Source organism: Eurosta solidaginis, chromosome X, assembly GCF_040869045.1.
Source record: "Eurosta solidaginis isolate ZX-2024a chromosome X, ASM4086904v1, whole genome shotgun sequence".
Classification (NCBI taxonomy): domain Eukaryota; kingdom Metazoa; phylum Arthropoda; class Insecta; order Diptera; family Tephritidae; genus Eurosta; species Eurosta solidaginis.
Genome location: NC_090324.1, coordinates 1,782,580 through 1,810,363, shown reverse-complemented (window position 1 = coordinate 1,810,363; position 27,784 = coordinate 1,782,580). Strand labels below are relative to the sequence as shown.

At 41.3% G+C, this 27,784-nt stretch overlaps 1 protein-coding gene across 1 annotated transcript in view; it reads left to right on the top strand.

The window, feature by feature from the left end:
* The window catches only part of Ca-alpha1D (Ca[2+]-channel protein alpha[[1]] subunit D), a 6,221,746-nt gene that overhangs the window by 5,238,757 nt on the left and 955,205 nt on the right, over positions 1-27,784 (top strand). The window contains exon 23 of the mRNA XM_067758067.1: positions 5,505-5,651. Coding sequence (XP_067614168.1) covers positions 5,505-5,651 — 147 coding nt within the window. The remainder of the gene's footprint in view (positions 1-5,504; positions 5,652-27,784) is intronic.

Here is a 27,784-nt window from a genome sequence, read left to right as displayed (position 1 = left end):
TAATGTAGCCCTAGTTGTGATCGCGGCTTTAAGGGCTATGTTTGGGACTTCGTCGGGTCCTGGGGATTTGTTATCAGCAACTCTTTTTGCAGCACCCAGCACCTCTTGCTCTGTAATTTGCGGAATTTCCGTACTTTCTGTGTCTTTCAGTGTCGGGCACGTAGGTTGCTGTGATATCGGTCCTTTAACTTTGGCCATCACAGTTCTGTAGGCTGATCCCCAAGGATCTAGGTCGACATTATCCAGCAGTTCCCTAAAGCATAACTTCTTGCTCTTTTTTATGGCATTTTTAAGTGCCTTTCTTTGTGCGACATAGGTGCTTTTTAGCTCCGCATATCGTGGTGATGAGCGTGCCCTCTGCGCTATTCTTTGTGATTTGTGACATTTTCTACGCTCTTCCGCAATTTCCTCATTCCACCAATATACCGGAGTGCGCTGTGCTTTTCCGCGACTTCTGGGCATGTCAGCATCACATGCCATACATAGCAACTTAGTGATTTGAACCGACTGGTCTTCCGCATGCGATTCTCGTACTATGGCGTCCTTCCAGATAATGTCAAATATTTGTGGGTCCATTTACTACTTTGTCGATGTCTTCCTGCTACCGATCGTGGAGTTTTGAGCAGCTCTACGCTAATAGCTTTATGGTCGCTGTGTGTGTAGACGTTGCTTATGGACCATTTTGCTCGTCTTGCTATTTCGCTGCTAGCGAAGGTGAGATCTATAATGGATCGACTGGTACCTGTATCGAAGGTATATATCCCTGGTTCATTTAGGAGTTCTAGCCTCAAAGCAGTAAGGCTTTCGAGGAGAACTCTCCCTCTTTCGTTGGTTCGTCTACTTCCCCACACAGATGACCATGCATTGAAGTCTCCACACACTAAAAGCGGGTGTTTACCTCGTGCTTCAATGGTGATCCCGTATATCATGTCTTCGAACTCGGCGATGGTCATGCTCGGAGGGGCATAGCAACTGAAGACGTATATACCGTTGATTTTTGCCCACGTGAATCCTGAAATTGAGGCTTTGCCTTATGAATCTGAGAGCCAACCCTGCTCCTGGCGATTTTTGTATTGTTCAGAGAGTACCACTATGTCATATCCTCCTTCATAGACTGTTTGGGATAATAGCTCTTGGGCTGCCTCGCAATGGTTTAAATTGAGCTGCAATACCCTCATGAGACAGCCATTTTGCTGCCCTCTCGTTGTGGGCATTTAAAACTGCCTGCTGAATGTTGTCCCCCACATAGCGCGCATTTCGGTGCGTTTTCGCAACTTGCAGCCTTATGACCTTCCTGGCCGCATTTTCTGCATAGGTTAGACCTATCTACAGTCTCCTTACATTTCTGAGCTATATGCCCGTAGCCCCACCACCTATAACAGCGTTTCTCTTGCTTGAGCTCTCTAATTCGGCAGGAAACCCATCCTACCTGGATTCTTTGCGTATTAAGAACCGCCTTGGCATCATCCGCTGTAAGGATTATAAGTGCCGACTTCGTGCCACTGTACCCTGTGCGTATGCTTTTTATGGCAGCCACATCTGGAAGTTTGATGTTGTATTGCTGGTGGAGGGCGTTGCAAATCTCCTCGGGCGTAGTAATCTCATCGAGATCTCTGCACTGTAGCATGACCATTTGGGACTTTGTTATAACTTTAGCCGAGTCCTTTAGTACCGCTTCAATTTCTGCTTGGTACGCGCTTGTTTTCCCATCTTGCGATTTTTTCAGCTCTAGTAACAGCTCTCCTTTCGCGGTTCTTCTAATCGTTTTGACGTCATCACCCAGGGATTTTAATTCGTCGCATCTTCTCACTTTACGCAATATGTCGGCGTACGTCGCATCCCCCGCCTTGGAAATGATGATTGCATCCGGCCTAGCCTTAAGTGCTTTTTTCTTGCTCTTCTTTTTAGCTAACTGCCACTCTCCCGTCTTTTGGGCTGCAGTTTCCTCTTTCCGCTCCGTCTTCTCTTGCGTTTCTTGCCGTCGTTTGTGACCACCCACGTGCCCTGGCAAGACGTCTTTTAAGGTAGTAGTGGGTTTTACCACATTGTTCTCCTTGGTCGAGTACGAATTATTCCTCGGTCGCTTTCCTGGGGGTGATGGACTTCTATCCTTGGCACATTCGCTTGCACGCAATTTATGTTCTAAATTCTTTACCTCTAGGGCCGACTCGATGTACAGCGCTTTTATTACGGAGGCCAAGCGCTTGATTTCCGCGTGTATATTATTACGCCCTATGAAGAACTGCATCAAGTCCTCAATCGCCTTGCCTAGCTTGGTCATCTTTTTTTCTCCAGGGGGGTTTTGCTGACTTAACGCAGCTGACGCCTGCTTAATTAGCTCACTTAATAATGGTGTGCCCGTTTGAGCCTTGCTGTCGGAGTTCTTTTTGCAAAGCTTCGGTGTAGCACCCGGCGACAACGCTCCTTGCTTGCTTTCGGCCTCCGCTCCTTTGGGGTTCGTTACCACTTGCGACGAATTGTTAAGGCCCCGAGCCGATGGGCCACGCCCTTCTGGAGAGCGAGCTAGCTTCCTTCCTACAAATGGATTGAACGCCATTTCATTCTCCTGTGTTTGGTTTTTTATTTTAGTATTGTTGTTGCTCATCATTTATTTAATTGGGTCCCCACTTTAGGCCGCTATCTTGGTCCGAGTGTGCAGTTACCTATATAGATCCCGTGGTTATCTATGCGAAGGCAGGGAGGCCACGTGAAGGTTAACGCAGTCCCTCATGAAGACTGCGTTCAGAGCCAGATCAGTATTAATCGGGAGGATCTCAACCGAACCTGCACCACCAACTTAATGATGACGGACTTTGAACGTAATCCAAGGCCTGCCAATGTTTTATCGGGACGGAGACGAATGGGAAATTAACCGGAAAGTCATTTCGACGGTGTGTCAAGCCGTGTACTGAGATTTCCGAATGCCACATTCGCCAGCCCTTAACAAACATATCCGAGTCGTTGATTCCAGTATACCTTAATTGAGACCTTATTGGGCTCAGTCTTAATGTGACAATCTCCTTAAATTTACAAATAATTTACCTCTTTACCTTCCTGAGTGTATCCCACGTCGTATAGTTGCCTCCCTATCTTGGGTAGGTATTCCCTCGAAGCAATCCCGTACTAGGCTGTGGATGCTTAATTCAGGGCGGCATCTACTCGCCCTGCCACTGGAGGTTCTCAGGGTGCTTTAGGCCTTTTAAGCCAAACCCTCCTCACCAGCCGCTCTTGGTCGAGGGCTGCTTATTTGATATTCGCAGCTAACTTAATAGGCCGTTCACTGTCCGCCAGCAGTGACCCCCTTGGCCTGAGCTCAGCCTGAAAAGGCGTCCACCTATAGACCTAATGTCCACTCCCTCTTAAAATACTCAGTAACACCTTTCGTTTGATACCCATATCGTACAAACATTCTAGAGTCACCCCTGGCCCACCCTAATGGCGATATCTCGAAAAGGCGTCCACCTATAGACCTAATGCCCACTCCCTCTTAAAATGCTCAGTAACACCTTTCGTTTGATACCCATATCGTACAAACATTCTAGAGTCACCCTTGGTCCACCTTTATGGCGATATCTCAAAAAGGCGTCCACCTACAGAACTATGGATTACTCTCTTTTAAATACTCATTACCACCTTTCATTTGATACCCATATCGTACAAACACATCCTAGAATCACCCTGGCCCGCCCTAATGGCGATATCTCGAAAAGGCGTCCACCTATAGATCTAATGCCCACTCCCTCTTAAAATGCTCAGTAACACCTTTCGTTTGATACCCATATCGTACAAACATTCTAGAGTCACCCTTGGTCCACCTTTATGGCGATATCTCGAAAAGGCGTCCACCTTTAGAACTAAGGATTACTCCCTTTTAAAATACTCATTACCAGGTTTCATTTGATACCCATATCGTACAAACACATTCTAGAGTCACCCCTGGCCCACCTTAATGGCGATATCTCGAAAAGGCGTCCACCTATAGACCTAATGCCCACTCCCTCTTAAAATACTCAGTAACACCTTTCGTTTGATACCCATATCGTACAAACATTCTAGAGTCACCCCTGGCCCACCCTAATGGCGATATCTCGAAAAGGAGTCCACCTATAGACCTAATGCCCACTCCATCTTAAAATGCTCAGTAATACCTTTCGTTTGATACCCATATCGTACAAACACATTCTAGAGTCACCCCTGGCCCACCCTAATGACGATATCTCGAAAAGGCGTCTACCTATAGACCTCATGCCCACTCCCTCTTAAAATGCTCAGTAACACCTTTCGTTTGATACCCATATCGTACAAACATTCTAGAGTCACCCTTGGTCCACCTTTATGGCGATATCTCGAAAAGGCGTCCACCTTTAGAACTAAGGATTACTCCCTTTTAAAATACTCATTACCAGCTTTCATTTGATACCCATATCGTACAAACACATTCTAGAGTCACCCCTGACCCACCCTAATGGCGACATTTCGAAAAGGCGTCCATCTATAGACCTAATGCCCACTCCCTCTTAAAATGCTCAGTAACACTTTTCGTTTGATACCCATATCGTACAAACATTCTAGAGTCACCCCTGGCCCACCCTAATGGCGATATCTCGAAAAGGCGTCCACCTATAGACCTAATGCCCACTCCCTCTTAAAATGCTCAGTAACACCTTTCATTTGATTCCCATATCGTACAAACACATTCTAGAGACACCCCTGGTCCACCTTTATGACGATATCTCGAAACGGCGTCCACCTATGGAACTAAGGATCACTCCTTTTCAAAATACTCATTAACAGCTTTCATTTGATACCCATATCGTACAAACATATTCTGGAGTCACCCCTGGTCCACCTTTATGGCGATTTCTCGAAAAGGCGTTCACCTATAGAACTAAAGCCCATTCCCTTTTAAAATACTCATTACCACCTTTCATTTGATACCCATATCGTACAAACACATTCTAGAGTCAACCCTGGTCCACCTTAGTGGCGATATCTCGAAAAGGCGTCCACCGATAGACCTAAGGCCCACTCCCTCTTAAAATGCTCAGTAACACCTTTCATTTGATACCCATATCGTACAAACAAATTCTAGAGTCAGCCCTGGTCCACCTTTATGGCGATATCCCTAAATGGCGTCCATCCATAGAACTATGGCCTACTCTCTCTTAAAATACTCTTTAATACCTTCCATTTGATACACATGTCATACAACCACATTCCAGGGTTACCCTAGGTTCATTTTCCTACATGGTGATTTTCCTTATTTTGTCTCCATAGCTCTCAACTGAGTATGTAATGTTCAGTTACACCCGAACTTAGCCTTCCTTACTTGTTTTATTTTTATTTTACTTGCCGTATGTATGTGTATGCTAGCATTGAATTTAACTTATTTTAAACATTTAGGTACTTAAGTAGTCTTTCAGCTTGTCTGTAGGAGAATATAGTAAATGAATATATATATGAATTCATAAATAAATAATATAACTATAACATTTTTTTTCTAGTGGCACTTACCTGATCTACGAAGATGGAAATGTACACAAACCGAGGTTAATGGAGCGCTTGTGGAATCGATATAAATTTCATTTTGACGATGTGGCAAAAGCTATGTTAACTTTATTTACTGTTTCGACATTTGAGGGATGGCCCGCGTAAGTGTTGCTTATGGTGATTATAACCTTTTAAAAAAAAGGCGAATTTGTATTTTGCTCTGTTTTTCTTGTTCCATTACAATACAAAAATTACGTAAGTATTTAGAAGTGAGTAGTCCCGTCACTTCAGTTGGAGATTTTTGGTTTGTAAGGCCAGCATGCTACAGACCGCGGCTGATATATATTCAATTCATTTGGTAATTGTATAAGATATTAAGATTTTACATCTTTAAAAATACAACCATTTATAAATATGTTTAACAAAAATTTTTAAATAAGATACAAATACATATAGGAATTAGAGACGAATAAAAATTAAATCCACTAATTCGACAAGCATTTTAGTAAGATAGCTATATCAGAAATAAATTATATACATAAATACTAAATGATGGGTCAGAGTATTTAATGTTCCGGCAAAATATTCAAAAATTCATTTTTTGTTTTTTGATGTTGGTTTTGTTTAATGTATTTATTTATTTTATATTGCGCTTGGTATTGACTTCTATGTTCTTATAACATTGACAAAAAACAGTTCAATTCGCGATGAACAATTGAGATTGGGGACAATGAGGTCTGTAAAATGTTTAGTTGCGTTCCAATGAAACCTGATATAGATACCGATAAAAATTTAACATTCAGATGCAACAACTACGCTGTGATCCATATATCCAACTGTATCAATTTCGGATCTTTTGGTTTGGTTTTTGTGGAAAATTTTTGACAGCATACGCTCTGTACTTGGTAGCACTTACAGATATATGCACTAGGTCATCCGATATTTAACATATGTTTTCCAATCCCAAAGATGCTTACATTAGGTTAGGGTTAGGTTGGGTTAAGAGGGCGTGCGTGGGTAATACCCACAATCCCACCCGGAGACATTTTTGTCCATTGTGAGTGCCATCTGTCGAAGATCATACTATCTTGAAGCAGCTTTACTAATTTGTCTATGGCATAGAACTCGGCCTTTAAAGCACTGCATACGTCAGGAAGTCGAAATGATTCGATTAACTGTAGATGTGTTGAGTACGTCCCAGCTCCAGTTCCCTTTTCCATTGTAATGCCCCTGCCATTGTCTAGGCCTTCGTCCCATTCCTGCCTTGAAGGATATCGTATGTGCCAACCTGGAAGACCAAAACCGCCGTGAGATGTTCGGTTTTGGATGTTAGGTCAGTTATTATTCCGTTCAATTTTTCCTTCGAGATATCGTCTTGAAACGTCGCATGTCCGTGCTTAGCTGATTTCCACATGTTGTACTCTTTTAGTTGTCGAGCTCTTTTGCGGATAATCCCTGCACGAAGACTTGTAGAGGCGTCAAGTGAAAGATTACATTTAGCATTGCAATACATTCCCAGGCATACGGGCCTTTGTACCTTCATGACCCTCTGTCGATTTCTCTTTTTGTTTACCTCCAGCCCCTTTTGCTCTGCCCAACGCAAAATGTTGTAAAGTGCCGTTTCCATGAGATCGCTGATCGTTGACAAGAATTTGCCTCTGATTAGAACCACTAAGTCGTCGGCCTACCCGACTAACTTTCTTCATTTTCCCCTAAAGATTTCTAGAATTTCATTGACCACCAGTATCCATAGAAGATAGCACCCCGCCTTGGGGGTGCCTCTGGTGGTCCTTTTGCCAATAGCACCAGTTCCTGAAGTTGCGTTGACGACCCTACTCCTAAGCATAGAATCGATCCATGCAACTCTACAGCTTTAGGCTCCATATCGTGTAAGAGTCTTGCCCATGGCCTCAGTCTGCACGTTGTTGAAAGCGCCCTCAAAGTCGAGGAAAGCTGCTAGCGTATATTCCCTGCAATTCAGTGATTTCTCGATCACACTGACTGCCTCACACAGGGCACTTTCAACTGGTTTGCTTTTTCGGTATGCGTGCTGAGCTGCGTCCATCCTGCAGATATTAGCATTGCTTCTAATATGTAGATCGATAAGTCTCTCCAGTGCTTTAGGGACAAAAGAGGAGAGGCTTATTATCATATAGTCCTTGGCTTTCAAGTGGTTAAGTTTTTCTGCTTTCAAAATAAAAATCACCCGTACACTTCTCCAGGCTTCGGGAACATAACCATCTTGTAGACATCTTGAGAATATGCAATATAGTAGTGGCTTATAACATAGCCGGTATCACACCATCTGGTCCCGCCGATTTGTAGGGTTCGAATGATTGTATAGCCCATGATATTTTATCCTGGTCAACGATGACTGTGACTTCGGCTTCAGGAGTGTATGCGCTGTTTTCTGGCATCGCGATGCCTATCGCCTCCGTGCATCCCGGAAAGTGTGTATCCATCAAGACCTCCAGAGTCTGACTGGAGACAGTCCATGAACCATCATACTTCATGAAGCCTCATTTGTTGTCGCCAGGTTCTCACAGTATTGTTCCCATGATTACTTTTTCGCCTTCCTGGTGCATTTGGCTTAGCTCTGTGTTCCACCAAGTAGTCCTAGGTTTTGTCCGTGGTCTAGTTAGGCGACAAAAGTGTTCAAAAAAGTTTGTCAATGACAAAGATCATTCGGTTTACCACCCTGTCTATATTATTAGTTCCCCGTCTGAATTCCACTTGTGAGATACTACCTCAGACTAATTTCCCCTGTCTGTTTTTCTTCGATTTCTATATGGCCGAAAAACTTCCACTTCAAGATCGATGCTGAAGAGTATCCTGTTGTGATCCAAGAAGGAGCATATGTCAGACACTCTCCAGTCGACGATTCTTGCAGTGGGAGAGTCTGTGGCCAAGATGATATATATGACTTCTTCTCTAATTCTATTCCTATACGTTGGATGTTTGCCTTTGTTACATAAAATTAGGTTAGTAGCAGTGGCGGATCCAGGATGCTTTTTGAGGCGGGCGATTTCAGTCAGTAATTGTTTCTCCCAATAGCTGATGTGTTTTGAACAAAGTTCACATAAAGATACTTTGTACGTGCAAATGCAAGAAAAAACAACAAGGGAAACGTATAGCAGACCGTTATTTTCTAGGGGTAAATTTATTAGTATTTCTTTACATTGTTTAATAATTTCATACAGATATTTGGTTTCATTAAGTTATTCAAATTAACAATAGTACGTCCAATTTTTATACTCAGTTGAGCAGAGCTCACAGAGTATATTAACTTTGATTGGATAACGGTTGGTTCCATATATCAAAATCATCAGTATCGAAAAAAAATTTGATTGTGCATGTCCGTCCGTCCGTCCGTCCGTTAACACGATAACTTGAGTAAATTTTGAGGTATCTTGATGAAATTTGGTATGTAGGTTCCTGGGCACTCATCTCAGATCGCTATTTAAAATGAATGATATCGGACTATAACCACGCCCACTCTTTCGATATCGAAAATTTCGAAAAATTGAAAAAGTGCGATAATTCATTGTCAAAGACGGATAAAGCGATGAAACTTGGTAGGTGAGTTGAACGTATGACGCAGAATAGAAAATTTGTAAAATTTTGGACAACGGGCGTGGCACCGGCCACTTTTAAAAGAAGGTAATTTAGAAGTTTTGCAAGCTGTAATTTGGCAGTCCTTGAAGATATCATGATGAAATTTGGCAGGAACGTTACTGCTATTTCTATATGTATGCTTAATAAAAATGTGCAAAATCGGAGAACGACCACGCCCACTTAAAAAAAAAAAATTTTAAGTCAAATTAAAAAAAAAAGTTAATATCTTTACAGTATATAAGTAAATTATGTCAACATTCAACTCCAGTAATGATATGGAGCAACAAAATACAAAAATAAAAGAAATTTTCAAAATGGGCGTGGCTCCGCCCTTTTTCATTTAATTTGCCTAGGATACTTTTAATGCCATAAGTCGAACAAAAATTTACCAATCCTTGTGAAATTTGGTAGGGGCTAAGATTCTAGGACGATAACGGGTTTCTGTGAAAAAGGGCGAAACCGGTTGAAGCCACGCCCAGTTTTTATACACAGTCGACCGTCTGTCATTCCGCTCGGCCGCTAACACGATAGCTTGAGCAAAAATCGATATATCTTTACTAAACTCAGATCACGTAATTATCTGACCTCACTTTGTATTGGTATAAAAAATGGCCGAAATCCGACTATGACCACGCCCACTTTTTCGAAATCGAAAATTACGAAAAATGAAAAAAAAATGCCATAATTCTATACCAAATACGAAAAAAGGGATAAAACATGGTAATTGGATTTGTTTATTGACGCAAAATATAACTTAAGAAAAAAACTTTGTAAAACGGGTGTGGCACCTTCCATATTAAGTAAAATAAAATGAAAAAATTCTGCAGCCCTTGGAATCTTGACAAGAATACTGTTCGTGGTATTACATATATAAATAAATTAGCGGTACCCGACAGATGATGGTCTGGGTCACCCTGGTCCACATTTTGGTCGATATATCGAAAACGCCTTCACCTATACAACTACCACTACTCCCTTTTAAACCCCTCATTAATACCTTTAATTTGATACCCATTATAGAGTCACCCCTGGTCCATCTTTATGGCGATATCTCGAAAAGGCGTCCACCTATAGAACGAAGGCCCTATCCCTTTTAAAATACTCATTATGACCTTTCGTTTGATACCCATATTGTACCAACGCATTCTAGAGTCAACCCTGGTCCACCTGTATAACGATATCCCGAAAAGGCGTCCACCTATAGAACTAAGGCCCACTCTCATTTACAATTCTCATTAACACCTTTCATTTGATACCCATATCGTACAAACAAATTCTAGAGTCACCCCTGGTCCACCTTTATGGCGATATCTCGAAAAGGCGTCCACCTATAGAACTAAGGTCCACTCCCTTTTAAAATACTTTTTAACACCTTTCATTTGATACCCATATTGTACAAACGCATTCTAGAGTCACCCCTGGTCCACTTTTATGGCGATATATCGAAAAGGCGTCCACCTATAGAACTAAGGCCCACTCCCTTTTAAAATACTCATTAACACCTTTCATTTGATACCCATATCGTACAAACAAATTCTAGAGTCACCCCTGGTCCACCTTTATGGCGATATCTCGAAAAGGCGTCTACCTATAGAACTAAGGCCCACGCCCTTTAAAATACTCATTAACACCTTTCATTTGATACTCATATCGTACAAACAAATTCTAGAGTCACCTCTGTTCCACCTTTATGGCGATATCTCTAAAAGGCGAACAGCTATAGAATTAAGGCCCACTCCCTTTTAAAATACTCATTAACACTTTTCATTTGATACCCATATTGTACAAACGCATTCTAGAGTCACCCCTGGTCCACCTTTATGGCGATATCTCGAAAAGGCGTCAACCCATAGAACTAAGGCCCGCTCCCTTTTAAAATACTCATTAACACCTTTCGTTTGATACCCATATTGTACAAGCGCAATCTAGAGTCATCCCTGGTCCACCTTTATGGCGATATCTCGAAAAGGCGTCCACCTATAGAACTAAGGCCCACCCCATTTTAAAATACTCATTAACACCTTTCATTTGATACCCATATCGTACAAACAAATTCTAGAGTCAGCTCTGGTCCACCTTTATGGCGATATCCCTAAATGGCGTCCACCTATAGAACCATAGCCCTCTTAAAATACTCTTTAATACCATCCATTTGATACACATGTCATACAAACACATTCCAGGGTTACCCTAGGTTAATTTTCCTACATGGTGATTTTCCCTTACTTTGTCTCCATAGCTCTCAACTGAGTATGTAATGTTCGGTTACACCCGAACTTAGCCTTCCTTAATTGTTTGACATCATTTTTATCTTCTGCATAGTTCATATTCACACAGTAAATTTAATTCTATGCTTCCCTTTTTTTACATATGTTTCAATTATATGATCAATATCAATCTCAATATCGAAATGGGTATTTAAAAGTGCAAGACCAGTGAGTCTGTTCTGGGACATTGTGGACCGTAACCATGCTTTCAACCGGCGAAGTGTCGAAAAACTCCTTTCAGCACGAGCATTGCTAGCTGGAAGCGTGGCCAAAATTTGGATAAGAGCATTTATTGATGGAAACGCATATTCATTGCAATCATTTAAAACTTTTTCAGCTGATAGTGGAACTGATTTTTTGTGTTGCTTATCAGGCCAGCGTTCTAACCACACTTCGTACTCTCCATCTAGATTAATTTTACTTCCTCCAATAAGAGATGCGTATCGTTTACCAATATCTTGGACAAGCTCTTTAGATAAATTCTTTTTTTGCAGTGTATTATCTTTATTGATTAGCGATGGGAGTAGGAAATTAAGATTAAAAGTTTGCAATGTATCTTCAGGTAATCTACCTTGTAAATCAAGAATGGTATGATCAAGAAAAGGTATATAAATTGCTTTTCGGTAATACTCTTCAGCGTCTGATGAAGTGTAATTCGCTCGATGTATTTGCTTTTTAGCAATTCGTGGGAGGACAATATTAAAATTCAACTCATCTGCTAAAGCGACTATTTTTTTGTAAAGTCCCGAAAAATTACTTCCTGCTTCAAGTCTATGGTTTTTTAATGTATTGACGGTGTTTGCAGAAGTAAGCTTGGTGGTCGTGAAACAGAAAGTTCATTGCTCAAACCCTTGAAATCATGAACTTTGTCTCGCAAATAGATTTAAACATAGAACGGGCCCCAAAACTTGTTGTTGAATCTTGCCAAATAGAAATTTCTTGAAACGAAGCAACAATTTTTGTGATGTTTTCTTCAAACTGCATTATTACTTACTTACTTAATTGGCGCTTAACCGTCTAAACGGTTATGGCCGTCCAACAAGGCGCGCCAGTCGCTCCTTCGCTCCGCCAACCGGCGCCAATTGGTCACACCAAGGGAGTTTAAATCGTTTTCCACCTGGTCCTTACAACGGAGTGGGGGCCGCCCTCTACCTCTGCTTCCATAGGCGGGTTCCGATAGAAACACTTTCTTGGCCGGAGCACCATCTTTCATTCGCATAACATGGCCTAGCCAGCGCAGCCGCTGCGTTTTAAATCGCTGGACTATGTTGATGTCTGCGTATAGCTCGTACAGCTCATCATTAAATCTTCCTCGCTACTCGACATCGCCAACGCGTAGAGGTCCATAAATCTTTCGAAGAACTTTTCTCTCGAACACTCCCAAAGCCGCTTCATCTGCTGTTGTCATGGTCCATGCTTCTGCCCCATATAGCAGGACGGGTACGATAAGTGACTTGTAGAGTATGATTTTCGTTCGCCGAGAGAGAACTTTACTTTTCAATTGCCTACCTAGTCCAAAGTAGCATTTATTGGCAAGATTGATTCTTCGCTGGATTTCAGTGCTGATGTTGTTGCTGGTGTTGATGCTGGTTCCCAAATAAACGAAGTCTTTTGCTATTTCGAAATTATGGCTGCCAACAGTAGCGTGGTTGCCAAGGCGCATATGCGCTGACTCTTTGCTCGATGACAGCAGGTACTTCGTTTTGTCCTCATTCACCATCAAACCCATCTTTACCGCTTCTTTTTCCAGTTTGGAGTAAGTAGAACTAACAGCGCGGGTGTTTAGGCCGATGATATCAATGTCATCAGCATATGCCAGTAATTGCACGCTTTTATAGTATATTGTTCCAGTGCGGTTAAGTTCTGCAGCTAGTATAATTTTCTCCAGCATCAAATTATAGAAATCGCACGATAGGGGGTCACCCTGTCTGAAACCTCGTTTAGTTTCGAACGGCTCGGAGAGGTCCTTCCCAATTCTGACTGAGCTGATGGTGTTGCTCAACGTCATTTTGCACAGCCGTATAAGTTTTGCGGGGAAACCAAAGTCAGACATAGCGGCATATAAGCAGCTCCTTTTCGTGCTGTCGAAGGCGGCTTTAAAGTCGACGAAGAGGTGATGTGTGTCGATCCTCTTTTCACCGGTTTTTTCCAAGATTTGGCGCATTGTGAAAATCTGGTCGATGGTAGATTTACCAGGTCTGAAGCCGCACTGATAAGGTCCAATTAGCCGGTTCACGGTGGGCTTCAATCTTTCGCACAATACACTTGAAAGGACCTTATATGCGATATTAAGAAGGCTGATTTCACGATAGTTGGTGTATTTTGCAGTATCCCCCTTCTTGTGGACTGGGCAAAGAACACTTAGATTCCAACCGTCGGGCATGCTTTCGTCCGCCCATATTTTGCTAAGAAGCTGCTGCATGCGCCTTACCAACTCCTCGCTGCCGAACTTGAATAGCTCCGCAGGCAATCCATCAGCGCCCACGGCTTTGTAGTTTTTCAATCTGGTTATTGTTATTCTAACTTCGTCATAATCGGGCGGGGGGACATATATTCCATCATCATAGATTGCGGGATCGGGTTCTTCATCTCTGCGCGGTGAATTGCTGCCTCCATTTAGGAGAGCAGAGAAGGATTCCCTCCATAATCTAAGCACTCTCTGGACATCAGTTACAAGGTCGCCGTTTTCATTCCTACAGGAGTTTGCCCCGGTCTTAAAACCTTCCGTCTGTCGCCGTATTTTTTGGTAGAATTTTCGGACGTTATTCCTGGTGGCTAGCAGCTCAAGCTCCTCGCACTCACGCCTTTCTGCTTCTGCTTTTTTCTTCCTGAAAAGGCGTCTCGCTTCCCTTTTCAACTCACGATAGCGTTCACACACTCCTCTTGTCGCGCTCGCTTTTATCGTAGCCCTGTAGGCAGCGTCTTTTCTTTCGGTTGCAACGCGGCATTCTTCATTGTACCAGTTGTTTTTTCGTGGCCGCCGGTAACCAATTTTTTCTTCGGCGGCAGTACGAAGTGCTTTGGAGATATGCTCCCACTGCTCCTGTATTCCTTCAGGATGAGTTGTGCTCTCAGAGAGCAGGTGTGAGAGTAGAGTTGCGAAATCATTGGCAGTCTGTTGTGATTGAAGCTTTTCGACGTCTAGCTTTCCATGTGTTTTTTGTTCCTTGGTTTTAGCCGCGTTGAGGCGGGTGCGTATTTTGGCTGCAACGAGATAATGGTCCGAGTCGATGTTAGGCCCTCGGATCGTGCGCACATCTAAAACACTGGATGCATGCCGTCCGTCTATCACAACGTGATCGATCTGATTGCGAGTATTTCGATCAGGAGACAGCCATGTAGCTTGATGTATCTTTTTATGCATGAACCTCGTGCTGGATATGACCATGTTTCGAGCACCGCCAAAGTCAATCAGCCTCAGTTCGTTAGGAGAAGTTTCATTGTGTAGGCTGCACTTTCCGACTGTAGGGCCAAAAACACCTTCTTTGCCCACCCTGGCGTTAAAGTCGACAAGCACGACTTTTATATCATGACGGGGGCAGCGCTCGTATGTGCGTTCTAATTGTTCATAAAAAGTGTCTTTCACCTCATCGTTGTTGTTGTTGTAGCAATGCTCGCCCCACCTAATAGCCGCGACCGATCACAAATTGTCATCAATATCCTCTAACGGGAGTCCAAGGAAACTTGCCGTTTCAACAGGGGTGGACCATAAGGAAAGGGGTGTTAGAGGCGTTGGTTCCACATTACAATTAAAGAGATGGTTGGTGTCATGTGGGGACACATTGCAAGCAGGGCATACATTTTGTATGTCGGGGTTGATTCTGGATAGGTAAGAGTTTAACCTGTTACAGTATCCAGAACGAAGTTGAGCAAGAGTGACACGCGTTTCCCTGGGGAGTATGCGTTCCTCTTCTGCGAGTTCTGGATATTTTTCTTCAAGTACTGGATTCACCGGGCAATTCCCGACATAAAGGTCCGACGCCTGTCTATGGAGTTCACCAAGGACCTGCTTGTGTTTTACCGCTTCATACGGCTGGGTTCTCAGGTGCCGTATTTCCTCAAAATGCTTACGGAGATGACTCCTTAGGCCCCTAGGCGGTGCTGGTTCGTCAATCAGATGTCTGTTGGGATGCCCAGGTTTCTGGGTATTCAACAGAAACTGTTTGGTCAGCATCTCATTTCTCTCCCAGATGGGGAGTATTCTCGCCTCATTATGCAGATGGTGTTCTGGGGACATAAGAAGACAGCCCGTGGCGATTCTGAGAGCAGTATTTTGGCAGGCCTGTAGTTTCTTCCAGTGGGTGGTTTTTAGGCTTGGCGACCATATGGGTGACCCGTAGCACGTAATCGGCTGGCTAATTGCTTTGTATGTGGTCAAGAGCGTTTCTTTATCTTTTCCCCAGGTACTGCCAGCAAGGGATTTGAGGATTTTATTACGGCTCTGAATTCTTGGAACAATTGCGGTTGCGTGCGCACCAAAATGTAGATCCTGATCAAACGTCACACCCAAGATTTTGGGGTGTAGGACAGTCGGTAGCGTAGTGCCATCGACGTGGATGTTCAATATGGTCGACATTTGGGGCGTCCATGTTGTAAATAAGGTCGCGGAAGATTTAGTCGGTGACAATGTCAGGTTTCGCGAGGCGAAAAAACTGGAGAGATCAGGGAGATAGCCGTTTATTTTATTGCATAGCTCATCGATCTTTGGGCCTGGGCCTGTGGCCATTATTGTGCAGTCATCGGCGTAGGAAACGATTGTGACTCCTTCCGGTGGTGAAGGTAGCTTAGATATGTAGAAATTAAACAAAAGCGGGGATAGGACACCACCCTTTGGCACCCCTTGTTTAATTCTCCTTTGTTTTGATGTTTCGTTTCTGAATTGCACCGATGCCTGCCGACCACCCAGATAATTTGCGGTCCACCTTTTAAGACATGGGGGAAGGGTAGACCCTTCCAGGTCTTGCAGTAACGAGCCATGGTTGATCGTATCAAAAGCTTTTGATAGGTCTAACGCTACGAGTACTGTTCTATGGTGGGGATATTGATTCAAACCGCAATTTATCTGGGTGCTAATGACATTTAGCGCGGAGGTAGTGCCATGGAGTTTTCTGAAGCCATGCTGATGAGGGGCTAACTGCAAATGTGCTTGGAAATAAGGGAGCAAAATGGCTTCAAGCGTGTTTGCCACTGGCGATAGGAGAGATATCGGACGATATGACTCACCTACGTTAGCTGGTTTCCCAGGCTTTAGTAGCGGGACCACCTTGGCCATTTTCCATTTCTCGGGTATGACAAAGGTGGAAAGAGACAGGTTGAAGACATGTGCCAAATATTTGAAACCCTCTTTCCCTAGGTTTTTAAGCATCGGCATGGCTATGCCGTCTGGGCCCACTGCTTTGGATGGTTTAGCGCGACCAATGGCGTCCTCAACCTCTCTAGCGGTGATGGTAATTGGTGACGCGCTGAATTTGTGTTTATGTGCGTGTCTATTGGCTCTCCGTCTATCTTTGTCGACCGTAGGATGCATTATATATTGTCGGCAGAAAGCGCTCGCGCATTTTTTCGCATCCGACAGCACCTTATCGCCAAAGGCGATGGAAACTTTGTCTTTGTGCTTAGTCGGATTCGATAGGGACTTTACGGTGGACCAAAGTTTACCTACACCGGTAGAGAGGTTACAACCTCTTAGGTGCTCTTCCCATTTCGCCCGCTTGTGTTCGTCCACAAGCAATCTGATGCGTTGGTTTATATCCCTTATTTGGGGGTCGCCTGGATCGAGCTGTCTTATAAGGTCGCGTTCCCTCGCTAAGCTCGCGGCCTCCGCCTGGAAGTGGGGCCGGATTTCGGGAATTCTCCCGGCGGGAATAAAATGTGCCGAGGCGGATTCAATGACCTTACGGAAGGCACGCTCCCCTTGGCGGGCATCAGTCGGGATAGGGAGGGCAGCAAAGCTGCTGTCTGTTGCAGATTTATATTCTTCCCACTTTCCTTTTTTGAAGTTTATGAAAGTGCGTTTTTCGGTGACGATGAAGTCGGCGGTACGCTCGAACGAAATAAGTATGGGCAGGTGGTCGGATGCCAATGTTACCATCGGCTGCCAGTTGACGCAGTTTACGAGTTCTGCGCTCACGATTGAGATATCTGGCGAGCTATGACAGCTTCCTACCATACGTGTGGGGGCGTCTCCGTTTATTGTGCAGAACGTCGTTTCGTCTATTTGATCCGCCAACATCTGACCCCTACTGTCCGCCCGCAAGTTTGAATGCCATAGGTCGTGATGGGCATTGAAATCGCCTAAGATAATGCGATTGTTGCCAGTGAGTAAGGCCTCGATATTAGGGCGGTATCCACTGGGGCAACAGGTGACAGGAGGGATGTAGATGTTGATGATTTCTAGGTTTGCATCGCCTGACCGGACAGATAGGCCTTGACGTTCTAAGACATTGTCACTGCGGTCGATGCCAGGATCAAGTATATGATATTGCACAGAGTGGTGTATAATAAACGCGAGGCCGCCTCCATTTCCGCTCTCGCGGTCTTTCCTGTGGACATTATAACCGGAGCAGGTCTGCAATGCAGATCTTGCTGTGAGTTTAGTCTCTTGAATCGCAGCAATGCGGATGTTGTGCCGCTTCATGAAATCGACTATCTCCGTAATCTTCCCAGTTAGTCCATTACAGTTGAACTGCAGAATTCTGAAGTGCATGGGGGGTGACGCCGCCACTCTAGGGGTAAGTGAGGGGTGACTACGCCTAGGTTGTGGAAGGCCAGGACGCAATTGCTGTTGTGGCCTTGGGACTGGGCGCCCTTGGGCAAGCACTGGGGTACCCTGATGATTTGGGTTTGCGACCTTGCAACATGGCGCGATGAAACCCGTCGGGGGGTTGCCGTAGCGGAGACCAGAAGATCTAGGAAAGTGGCACCACCCAAGGCAGGAGCTGCATTGAGCGGATGTCGCAAACCTATATATTCTGTGCTGGCAGACGGTGCAAACGGAGGCAGGGACTAAGAGTCTGTTTCCCTGACCTGCACGATTGCTGCCAGAAAAGAGGGGGGGAGAAGAAGACGGGGGCAGGGGCTGATGCTCAGCATTGCAACCAGCTCTACTACGAAGGTAGTAGTTATGAGTGGTATCAGCTGTTTGAGTTGTTGGCGCCGTGGGGCGCGAGCAGCAGCGGGTACTTGTTGTGGCTTGCTGAGCAGCGAAGCTGCTGGAAGGTAGTGGGGATACGCTTAGGCGAAGACTACGGGACGCCCTTGGGCGTGAGCAGCAAGGAGCCACCAAAGATTTATAAAAGTTACGTGGACGTCGGGTTTTGGGATCAAGCCCAGAACAACCTGTCCGATGCAACCATCCCTTGCACGAGACACACTGAACAGAGTATGACCGTCCTAGAAAGATTCTTTTCTGGCAAATGCAGCAAAACCATTTCTCATGACCGGGGTCAGGAGACGGACCCGGATTGGGTTCGATACCTTCCCGGAGTAAGAGAATATGTAGCAGTCCTGCTGCAAGGAGCTGCTGGGAGGATGACAATTTGTGGGAGGGACGAAACAAATTAAATGGGGTCACACCGAAATGACAGTCCTTGGTCGGGAAAAATCCCGAGTCGCTCCGGTACATAGAACCGACTGCCACCTCATCGTCTTTCTCCTCTGTCGGCGCATGGGCGCAGATGAATGATATATTAAAAAATTTTGCTTTTTTCGGATAGCGGCGAGACGCTCGTCCACAGGCGTGAACGCCAGCACTTGGCAACAAAATCTCTCTCTTGGCCGCAAGCGAGCGGCAGTAGTGAGCTGCTTGAACCGCATGCAAAATATTCGCTCTGGCCATTCCCAGGTGAATGGCGGTCAGTAGATTTCCCCACTTTCGTGGACTTCTACACACGGCCCCACCCTCAAACTGCATTATACCATCATGTTTTTCAGATCAGCGCGTTTCACATAGTCCACTTAATGATTCCTGCAGATGTTTTTTGCAAACTATGGTACGTTTCGGATACTGATTTGGAAAACTGATAATTTTTTTCATCAACGCAATACAATCATTTTTTTGAAGAACTTTCGACGTTTTCGCAAGCGAGTTATTAAGACAATGGTTGAAACACGGATAATGGTTAGCATTGGTACATATTTTAAGAAGTTCCTGCATAGCTCCCTTAACTTCTGATGTCATTACAGAACATCCATCCGTTCCAATTCCAACGCAATCTTCAAAGGGTAGTCTTAAATTATTAAAAATATCGATCACTATGTGTGCCAAGGCTACACTTGTCAATTTTTTTTCTCCATTTATAACATCTTCTCGGATCGAATCGTACGCATCAAGGAAAGTTACAAAATCTTCTCTTATATTGCCATCATATAAATACCGCAAACAAAGGCAACTCAGTATGACTACAAACAGTAGTTTCATTGAAAATAATTGCAAAAAATCTAGCCTTTTTAACCCTCTCTATCAAAATAGATTGAATTTCATCTTTGCAGCATTGAATAAGATCATTTTTAGTCGTGTTGCTTATATAAGTAGCTCTTGGATGTGTAGAATTTAAAAGTTCTTCAAGCTCTTTAAGACCTGCAGTGACTAAATATTTCAAAATTACCCTCGTTTGTTGCTGATTCAGAAAAGTTAAGTTTACCACCGTCATCTCTATGTCCTCTTAATGCTAAATTCTGTCGCCCACAAATAATAATAATTTTTATAATAATCTCCAACAATCTTTTATTTTTCTCAACTTGTTCCATGCGATGAGAAGAAAGCATATTAGTGATTTCCTTTCTTGGATTTTCATAAGTATTTTAGAAATCTTGACTAAAAAGGGTGGATTTAGAGTGATATTTGTTAATAGCGTGGTTATTTAGTACACCTTCTTTACTGGACAACTTTGCAAACGATGTCACAGCAACTTTGACAAGTGCAATGAGAGGAACATTCGATTTCGAGTCACCAGTATCACTTGCAAATAAGAAACAATATTTACAAAAACATCCTTTTTTTGTTCGGAATAAACAAGCCACTCATATTCAGTTAAAAAATGATGTATAAAGTATCGCTTTTCTATTTTTCCTTTTTTAATATGACTCGAAAAATGGAAGATATAGTCCTTCGGTGGTACCCAAGGATATTTTAGTAAGTTGTACTTCGTATAATCATCTAATAAAAGTTTTTTTCTCACAAAATTTCCTATGTCGTATTTTTTAACAATAGAATTTTGTGAAAGTGATATAGGTATATTCGAACCCGATTCAGTATTCATAGATGTTGAATGCAACGTTTTCTCATTATTTTTATCAACCAACAATGTATTAGCGTCGCGATCAGTATGAGTTAAGAGTGGAACAGTACTTCTGTTTTCTACATTTGTATCTTCGCAGACCTGTTCTTGAATTTTTGGCAGCTTGCAAAAATATTCATTGATGCTCTTGATAGCTCGTCGCTTCTTATTATCTTTTCCATCAGAGTTTCCGTCCTGTAAATATTTATTTCACGTTATTCAAGAATTCTCTTTTATTCGCGTAGAAGCAGTGAGCAACATTTGCATGTTATGGAGTTTATCTACTTGAATTTTTTTTGATGCTGATTGATGTAGCGAATTAGAAATACGTAGACACAAGATTCTTCTTTTGATATTAAAAAAAAGCTATAAAAACAAGCTATAGGCACTTGTTTTCTTGCCGCGACTTCAGTATATGTATAAACATATTATATCCGGGTGATCTCACGAATAAAAGCTGGTGCAAATATATTGCTCGCTACTGTTATTTATACTCGACTGTTAAAAAGCAGTCTGATTCATGAAATTTTATTAATGTTTAACGATTATATGAAAATAGCAATGTATGCTCGATGGAAAAACCCGAATCACACTTTAATGGAAAATTCGTGCTTACCATTTTCGAGTTCCTCCGCCCTCGGTCTTTTAGTTTGATGGTTATCTGTCACTCGAACTTCCAATTGTCGATTAATTAAACAGATTTAATACTTCACGATGCCGAACGAGTCGGTAAATCGAATGAATTAGGTTAAATTTTTTAATATTCTAAGGTTAATGCAGTAGAATCGCGAAAAAAGTTAACCAAAACAGAAGCTTTAACAAAAGTTAACACAAGTACAGAACTCACAAGTTTAAATGCCCATGACTATCTACATTTCCCGCCACGCGACACCGACAATAATTTTTCATACAGGAATTCGGGGAATACCCGCACTTTTTTATTACCAAACAAACGGTTAGATTTGAAAAAATTTATGAGCTCAGAAAAGTTAACCAATACATAGTTAACTTTTTAGAGCGGGACGTGGACGCTCATACTCGGTCAACTTAGCCGAGCGATTAACAGTGTGCGGACTTTAAAATTTTGTTTAGTGGTCGATTTTTTCAGAAAATAGTGGTAGATTTATGAAAAAAATGGTAGCATTGGGTTATATTTGAAATATTTTTAAGTAGTGAATATTACTCACTTCTTTTCCTATATATACATAGGTAGGTAGCTGGAAGTGGCAGTTATGTACTAAAAACCTAAAGAAACAGAGATTAAATGGTGACTAAAGCATCGCTAGGTGTTATTTTGAGTTTTATAAAACTATTCTTCTACTATTCTTCTACTAATATTGTTTCTCTTCTCAAAAAGTTGTGGAAAAGCAAAGGTTTCTTCAAAAAACTTCTATAAAAAAACTACCACCTTTTTTCGAGCTTGCGTGGTAGAACTTCAAAGAAAAATAGTGGTAGATCTACTACTTTAGTGGTAGAAGTCCGAACACTGGCGATTAACTCTCTCGCGATTCTACTGTAATTGAATATGTGCACTGCAGTTTCTACAGAGCTGACAAATGCCCAGTAGAAAGTGGTGAAAAACGTGTAGATTGAGAGTGAAGATTCTGAATAAACTTTATTCAATAAAGTAAGGTTTGATTCAGTATGTTATCAACAGCGCAGATATTTCTGAGCATTGGACTGATTTGCATGAGCATTCTTACTGTTGAGCGCTAATATTATTTGAAATTTGATACTCGATTAAAGCATGCATACAAAAACTGCATTATTAAAAGTAACGATCAAATATCCATCATTATATTTATAAAAATACTGCATATTTATTGTGTGTTTCTGGGAATTCGTGAAAAAAATATTGTTGCGAACAAGTTTTGGAAAAAAATCTAAAAATCTAGTCTGGGGGGGGGGGGGGGGGGGGGCGAAGGGGATACTGGTTAGTAGTGAGTCAGTAGTCAAAGATGGACTCACCTCTTGCATTTGTGTCGCTCCTGCCTCATACTCATAGCTCGTGATGTCCGTTGGCGTCGCAGCCGATGACAAGGTCTGTTCCATGGGTTTCCGCGAACTCAACAAGTTTTTCAAAAGGAGTTGGTGGTGACGTATAGGTACCCCTCGTACGGGAATCCGTTGCGGTATTGTTTAAAATAAATATATTAATATTTATTATAATTTGTAGGCTATTCTGATCTAATTTATGCTGGTGCAAATAAAACGATTAATTTACCTTACGTCCGACGTTTCGCTGAATATTCCAGCATCCTCAGGGGCAACACTATTTAATTTCAAATTAAATAAACAAAGAAAAAAAAATTTTGTTGAAAACTATATATATATATAAAAGTAACACAGTAGTTTTAACAAGTAAAAAAAAAGTATACACTTACAACAATATCGGACAGTATTAACATTTATTTATCAATACCACCTTGCATGGTAGTCTTGTCATAACTAATTTATTTTCTATTTAAACAAAGCATGTATGCTGCGGCAATATTATCGCTATCTTCCTTCTTATTCATGATCCTTACTCTGTTTTCTAAAATGTGCAAGCTTTCCAAAGTAAATCTCGTCATTTCTCTTTTCTCCTTATCAATAATTGTCGTGTTGGTAAAATCTCTGTATGGCCATTGCAAATCATATGCTGTGATCGCGCTGTAGTGGCTACTTTCGCTCAGGAAAAAGTTCGCTGTATCAACAACAATTAAGATTTTCTCACCAATACGTATTATAGCAGAAACGGAATAAGTAATAATGGGTACAAAAGCCGAAAAGATTAAAGATATAGCGCGAAACAAGGTGAGCGATAGTATACACAAACGCAACATTGAACACAACTCGGCCGTAAAATTCATACTTGCGGCATTTAATCAAACGAACGCGTTCCTTAAAGCTCACACTAACATTGTTATAACAGCAATGTACAAATCTCAGTACCAAGATAAAATGAGCGAATTATTAGAGGATAAGAATATATACAAATCTATTAGAACAGATCTAACTAGTACGCTACAAAGAAAAACATCAAAATAGTAGAGGAGCTTTACAAAGCAAAACAAATAAATAAAATTACCTTCCACAGCCGTAGCAGCGCCGAGGCTATATGGGTTACCAAAAACCATATACCTTTACGCCCTATTGCTTCATCAATCATGGTACCCTCTTATAGTCTGTCAAAATTCGTTGGAAAAATACTTAAACCTCTTATTTCGGACGAATATTATGTGAGAAATGCGTTCATCTTGAAAGACCGATTGAATAGTATTAATGTGTGTGACGAAGATGTTTTAGTTTCTTTTGATGTTGTGTCCTTGTTTGCAAATATACCTACAATGTTAGCAACTAAAATTATGATGAGCAAATGAGAGAAAATACAAAATACAACTGAGATTAATAAATCCAAGCTCCAACAAATTCTAGATTTTTGTCTCAGAGAGAGTAATCACTTTATGTGCAATAACAAAATATACACCCAGACTTTTGGAATACCAATGGGAAACACACTTTCACCTAAAATCACCGATATTATTATGGATGACCTTTTTGACTACACCATCTCGGAGCTTAAACAACAACACAATATTGACATAAGATTCTTGACCAAATATGTAGACGATGTTTTTGCAATAGCAAAACGTATGAAGTGATAAAATTCTAGAGATTCTTAACAATTACCACCACAAACTCCAGTTCACCATGGAAATGGAGGAGAACGCGAGCATCCCTTTCCTCGAAGTTCGTATACAAAGAGATAACAAAAAAATCGAATTAAATTGGTACTCGAAGCCAACATCCTCTGGTCGCCTGATAAATTTTTTTTTTTTCATCCCAACTGACCAAGTACAAAATCAATACAGCGAAGAATCTTATACATCAAATACTAACGCTAGGCCACCGAGATATCCATGACGGTAATTTAGAAAAGATACAAGCAATATTGAGAAACAATAACTACCCAGACCACCTTATACACGAACTAATCAACAAGGAAACCATGAAAAATAGCAACCAACACAACATAGCTTCTAACGCAGTAATAACAGATATAAAGAAATATGACAGGTGACTTACATTCCGAAATTAAGTGGAAGCATCGATCACAATATACTCGAACAACAAAACATCACACTAGCCTACAGGTCCAACAATACATTATCCAAAATATACAAAAGAACAAGATATCCAATAGACAAGTAACAACAAAATAAGGTCATATATAAAATCGAATGCATGGCAAAAGAAAACCAGCAATGCGATAAAGCATACATTGGGACGACATAGCGCGCACTAGGTATCCGGATTGCCGAACACGAAGCTGACATAAAACACAAAAGCCCACTACAGCCCTATCACAACATATGATTTGCAATGGCCATACAGCAGATTTTACCAAAACGACAATTAGTAATAAGGAGAAAAGAGAAATGACGAGATTTACTTTGGAAAGCTTGCACATTTTAGAAAACAGAGAAAGGATCATGAATAAGAAGGAAGATAGCGATAATATTCCCGCAGCAAACATGCTTTGATTAAATAGAAAATGAATTATTTATGACAAGACTACCACGCAAGGTGGTACTGATAAATAAATGTTAATATCGTCCGATATTGTTGTAAGTGTAGAATTTTTTTCACATGTTACATTTGAGGCTATTGTTAACCACCACCTAACGTTCTCTATTTCCCCCATAATTGCAAGCTCGCGTAAACTAATCAACCGATTTCAAAAATTTTTATACCGTTAGAAAGGTATTAAAATCACCTTTGAAAACATATACTTATTTCAATACCTTTCTAATGGTATAAAGATCTTTGAAATCGGTAAAGCCATTCCGTAGTAATCACACTTTAAAAGTACCTATTATCGTCATTTTTCTAATATTTTCGGATATTTCGATACCTTGCCACGCCCACAATTTTTCGAAAATGCAATTTCTAAAAATGAGGTTGTGTTTGGGTGGGTAAGATGTAACCCCATGCAAAATTTCATCAAATTCTGAGGCCGTCGGGTTCAACGCATATTGGATTTGATATGAAATTCATCATAGTAAAACTTAAGTACAAAAACAAAAAAAAAAAAAACAAAAAAAAAGTTATTATATATATATAAATCGAACGCGTGAACAGGATTAACCTGGTTTTATTGATCCACTTGAGGGCAGCACGCTGCCACAAAGTCCATTAAAAAAAAAACCTACTGTGTTAATTTATATGTATGTGGTTTTCAACAAAAAATTTTTTTTTTTTTTTTTTTTTTTTTTTTTTGTTATATCGGCCTACTGATTTTAAGATCGCGGGTTCGAATCGAGCTCAAGGCCTAACAATAATTTTTTATCATTATTATTGTTATGATAAATTTTTTCTTAATTGAAAAAATTTTTAAATTAGAATAGAAGAAAGAAAAAATTTAGACACCTGGAAAAGCTCGTTGTATAGATCCATTTCGGGAACTGCTAAATTCCTTCATCGGCAACGTTTAGGCGCCGCTGCTATAACCATTCAGCCATCACAGCGGTTTTTTGTTCGTCTTCATTAATCCTACTTCTATTCTGGTTCGTGCCAATTGATATTCACAACACTGCGACATCTGTTGCAGAATGGCTGTGAAAATTGGACTTGTTTGTTGGCAATGCTGCCATAGTGTCATATTTTATTGACACTTTTTTCCCCGTGCTCTGGGATGTATTAACAATTTTTGTTGTTATATCGGCCTACTGATTTTAAGATCGCGGGTTCGAATCGAGCTCAAGGCCTAACAATAATTTTTTATCATTATTATTGTTATGATAAATTTTTTCTTAATTGAAAAAATTTTTAAATTAGAATAGAAGAAAGAAAAAATTTAGACAACTGCCAAAGCTCGTTGTATAGATCCATTTCGGGAACTGCTAAATTCCTTCATCGGCAACGTTTAGGCGCCGCTGCTATAACCATTCAGCCATCACAGCGGTTTTTTGTTTGTCTTCATTAATCCTACTTCTATTCTGGTTCGTGCCAATTGATATTCACAACACTGCGACATCTGTTGCAGAATGGCTGTGAAAATTGGACTTGTTTGTTGGCAATGCTGCCATAGTGTCATATTTTATTGACACTTTTTTCCCCGTGCTCTGGGATGTATTAACAATTTTTGTTGTTATATCGGCCTACTGATTTTAAGATCGCGGGTTCGAATCGAGCTCAAGGCCTAACAATAATTTTTTATCATTATTATTGTTATGATAAATTTTTTCTTAATTGAAAAAATTTTTAAATTAGAATAGAAGAAAGAAAAAATTTAGACAACTGCCAAAGCTCGTTGTATAGATCCATTTCGGGAACTGCTAAATTCCTTCATCGGCAACGTTTAGGCGCCGCTGCTATAACCATTCAGCCATCACAGCGGTTTTTTGTTTGTCTTCATTAATCCTACTTCTATTCTGGTTCGTGCCAATTGATATTCACAACACTGCGACATCTGTTGCAGAATGGCTGTGAAAATTGGACTTGTTTGTTGGCAATGCTGCCATAGTGTCATATTTTATTGACACTTTTTTCCCGGTGCTCTGGGATGTATTAACAATTTTTGTTGTTATATCGGCCTACTGATTTTAAGATCGCGGGTTCGAATCGAGCTCAAGGCCTAACAATAATTTTTTATCATTATTATTGTTATGATAAATTTTTTCTTAATTGAAAAAATTTTTAAATTAGAATAGAAGAAAGAAAAAATTTAGACAACTGCCAAAGCTCGTTGTATAGATCCATTTCGGGAACTGCTAAATTCCTTCATCGGCAACGTTTAGGCGCCGCTGCTATAACCATTCAGCCATCACAGCGGTTTTTTGTTTGTCTTCATTAATCCTACTTCTATTCTGGTTCGTGCCAATTGATATTCACAACACTGCGACATCTGTTGCAGAATGGCTGTGAAAATTGGACTTGTTTGTTGGCAATGCTGCCATAGTGTCATATTTTATTGACACTTTTTTCCCCGTGCTCTGGGATGTATTAACAATTTTTGTTGTTATATCGGCCTACTGATTTTAAGATCGCGGGTTCGAATCGAGCTCAAGGCCTAACAATAATTTTTTATCATTATTATTGTTATGATAAATTTTTTCTTAATTGAAAAAATTTTTAAATTAGAATAGAAGA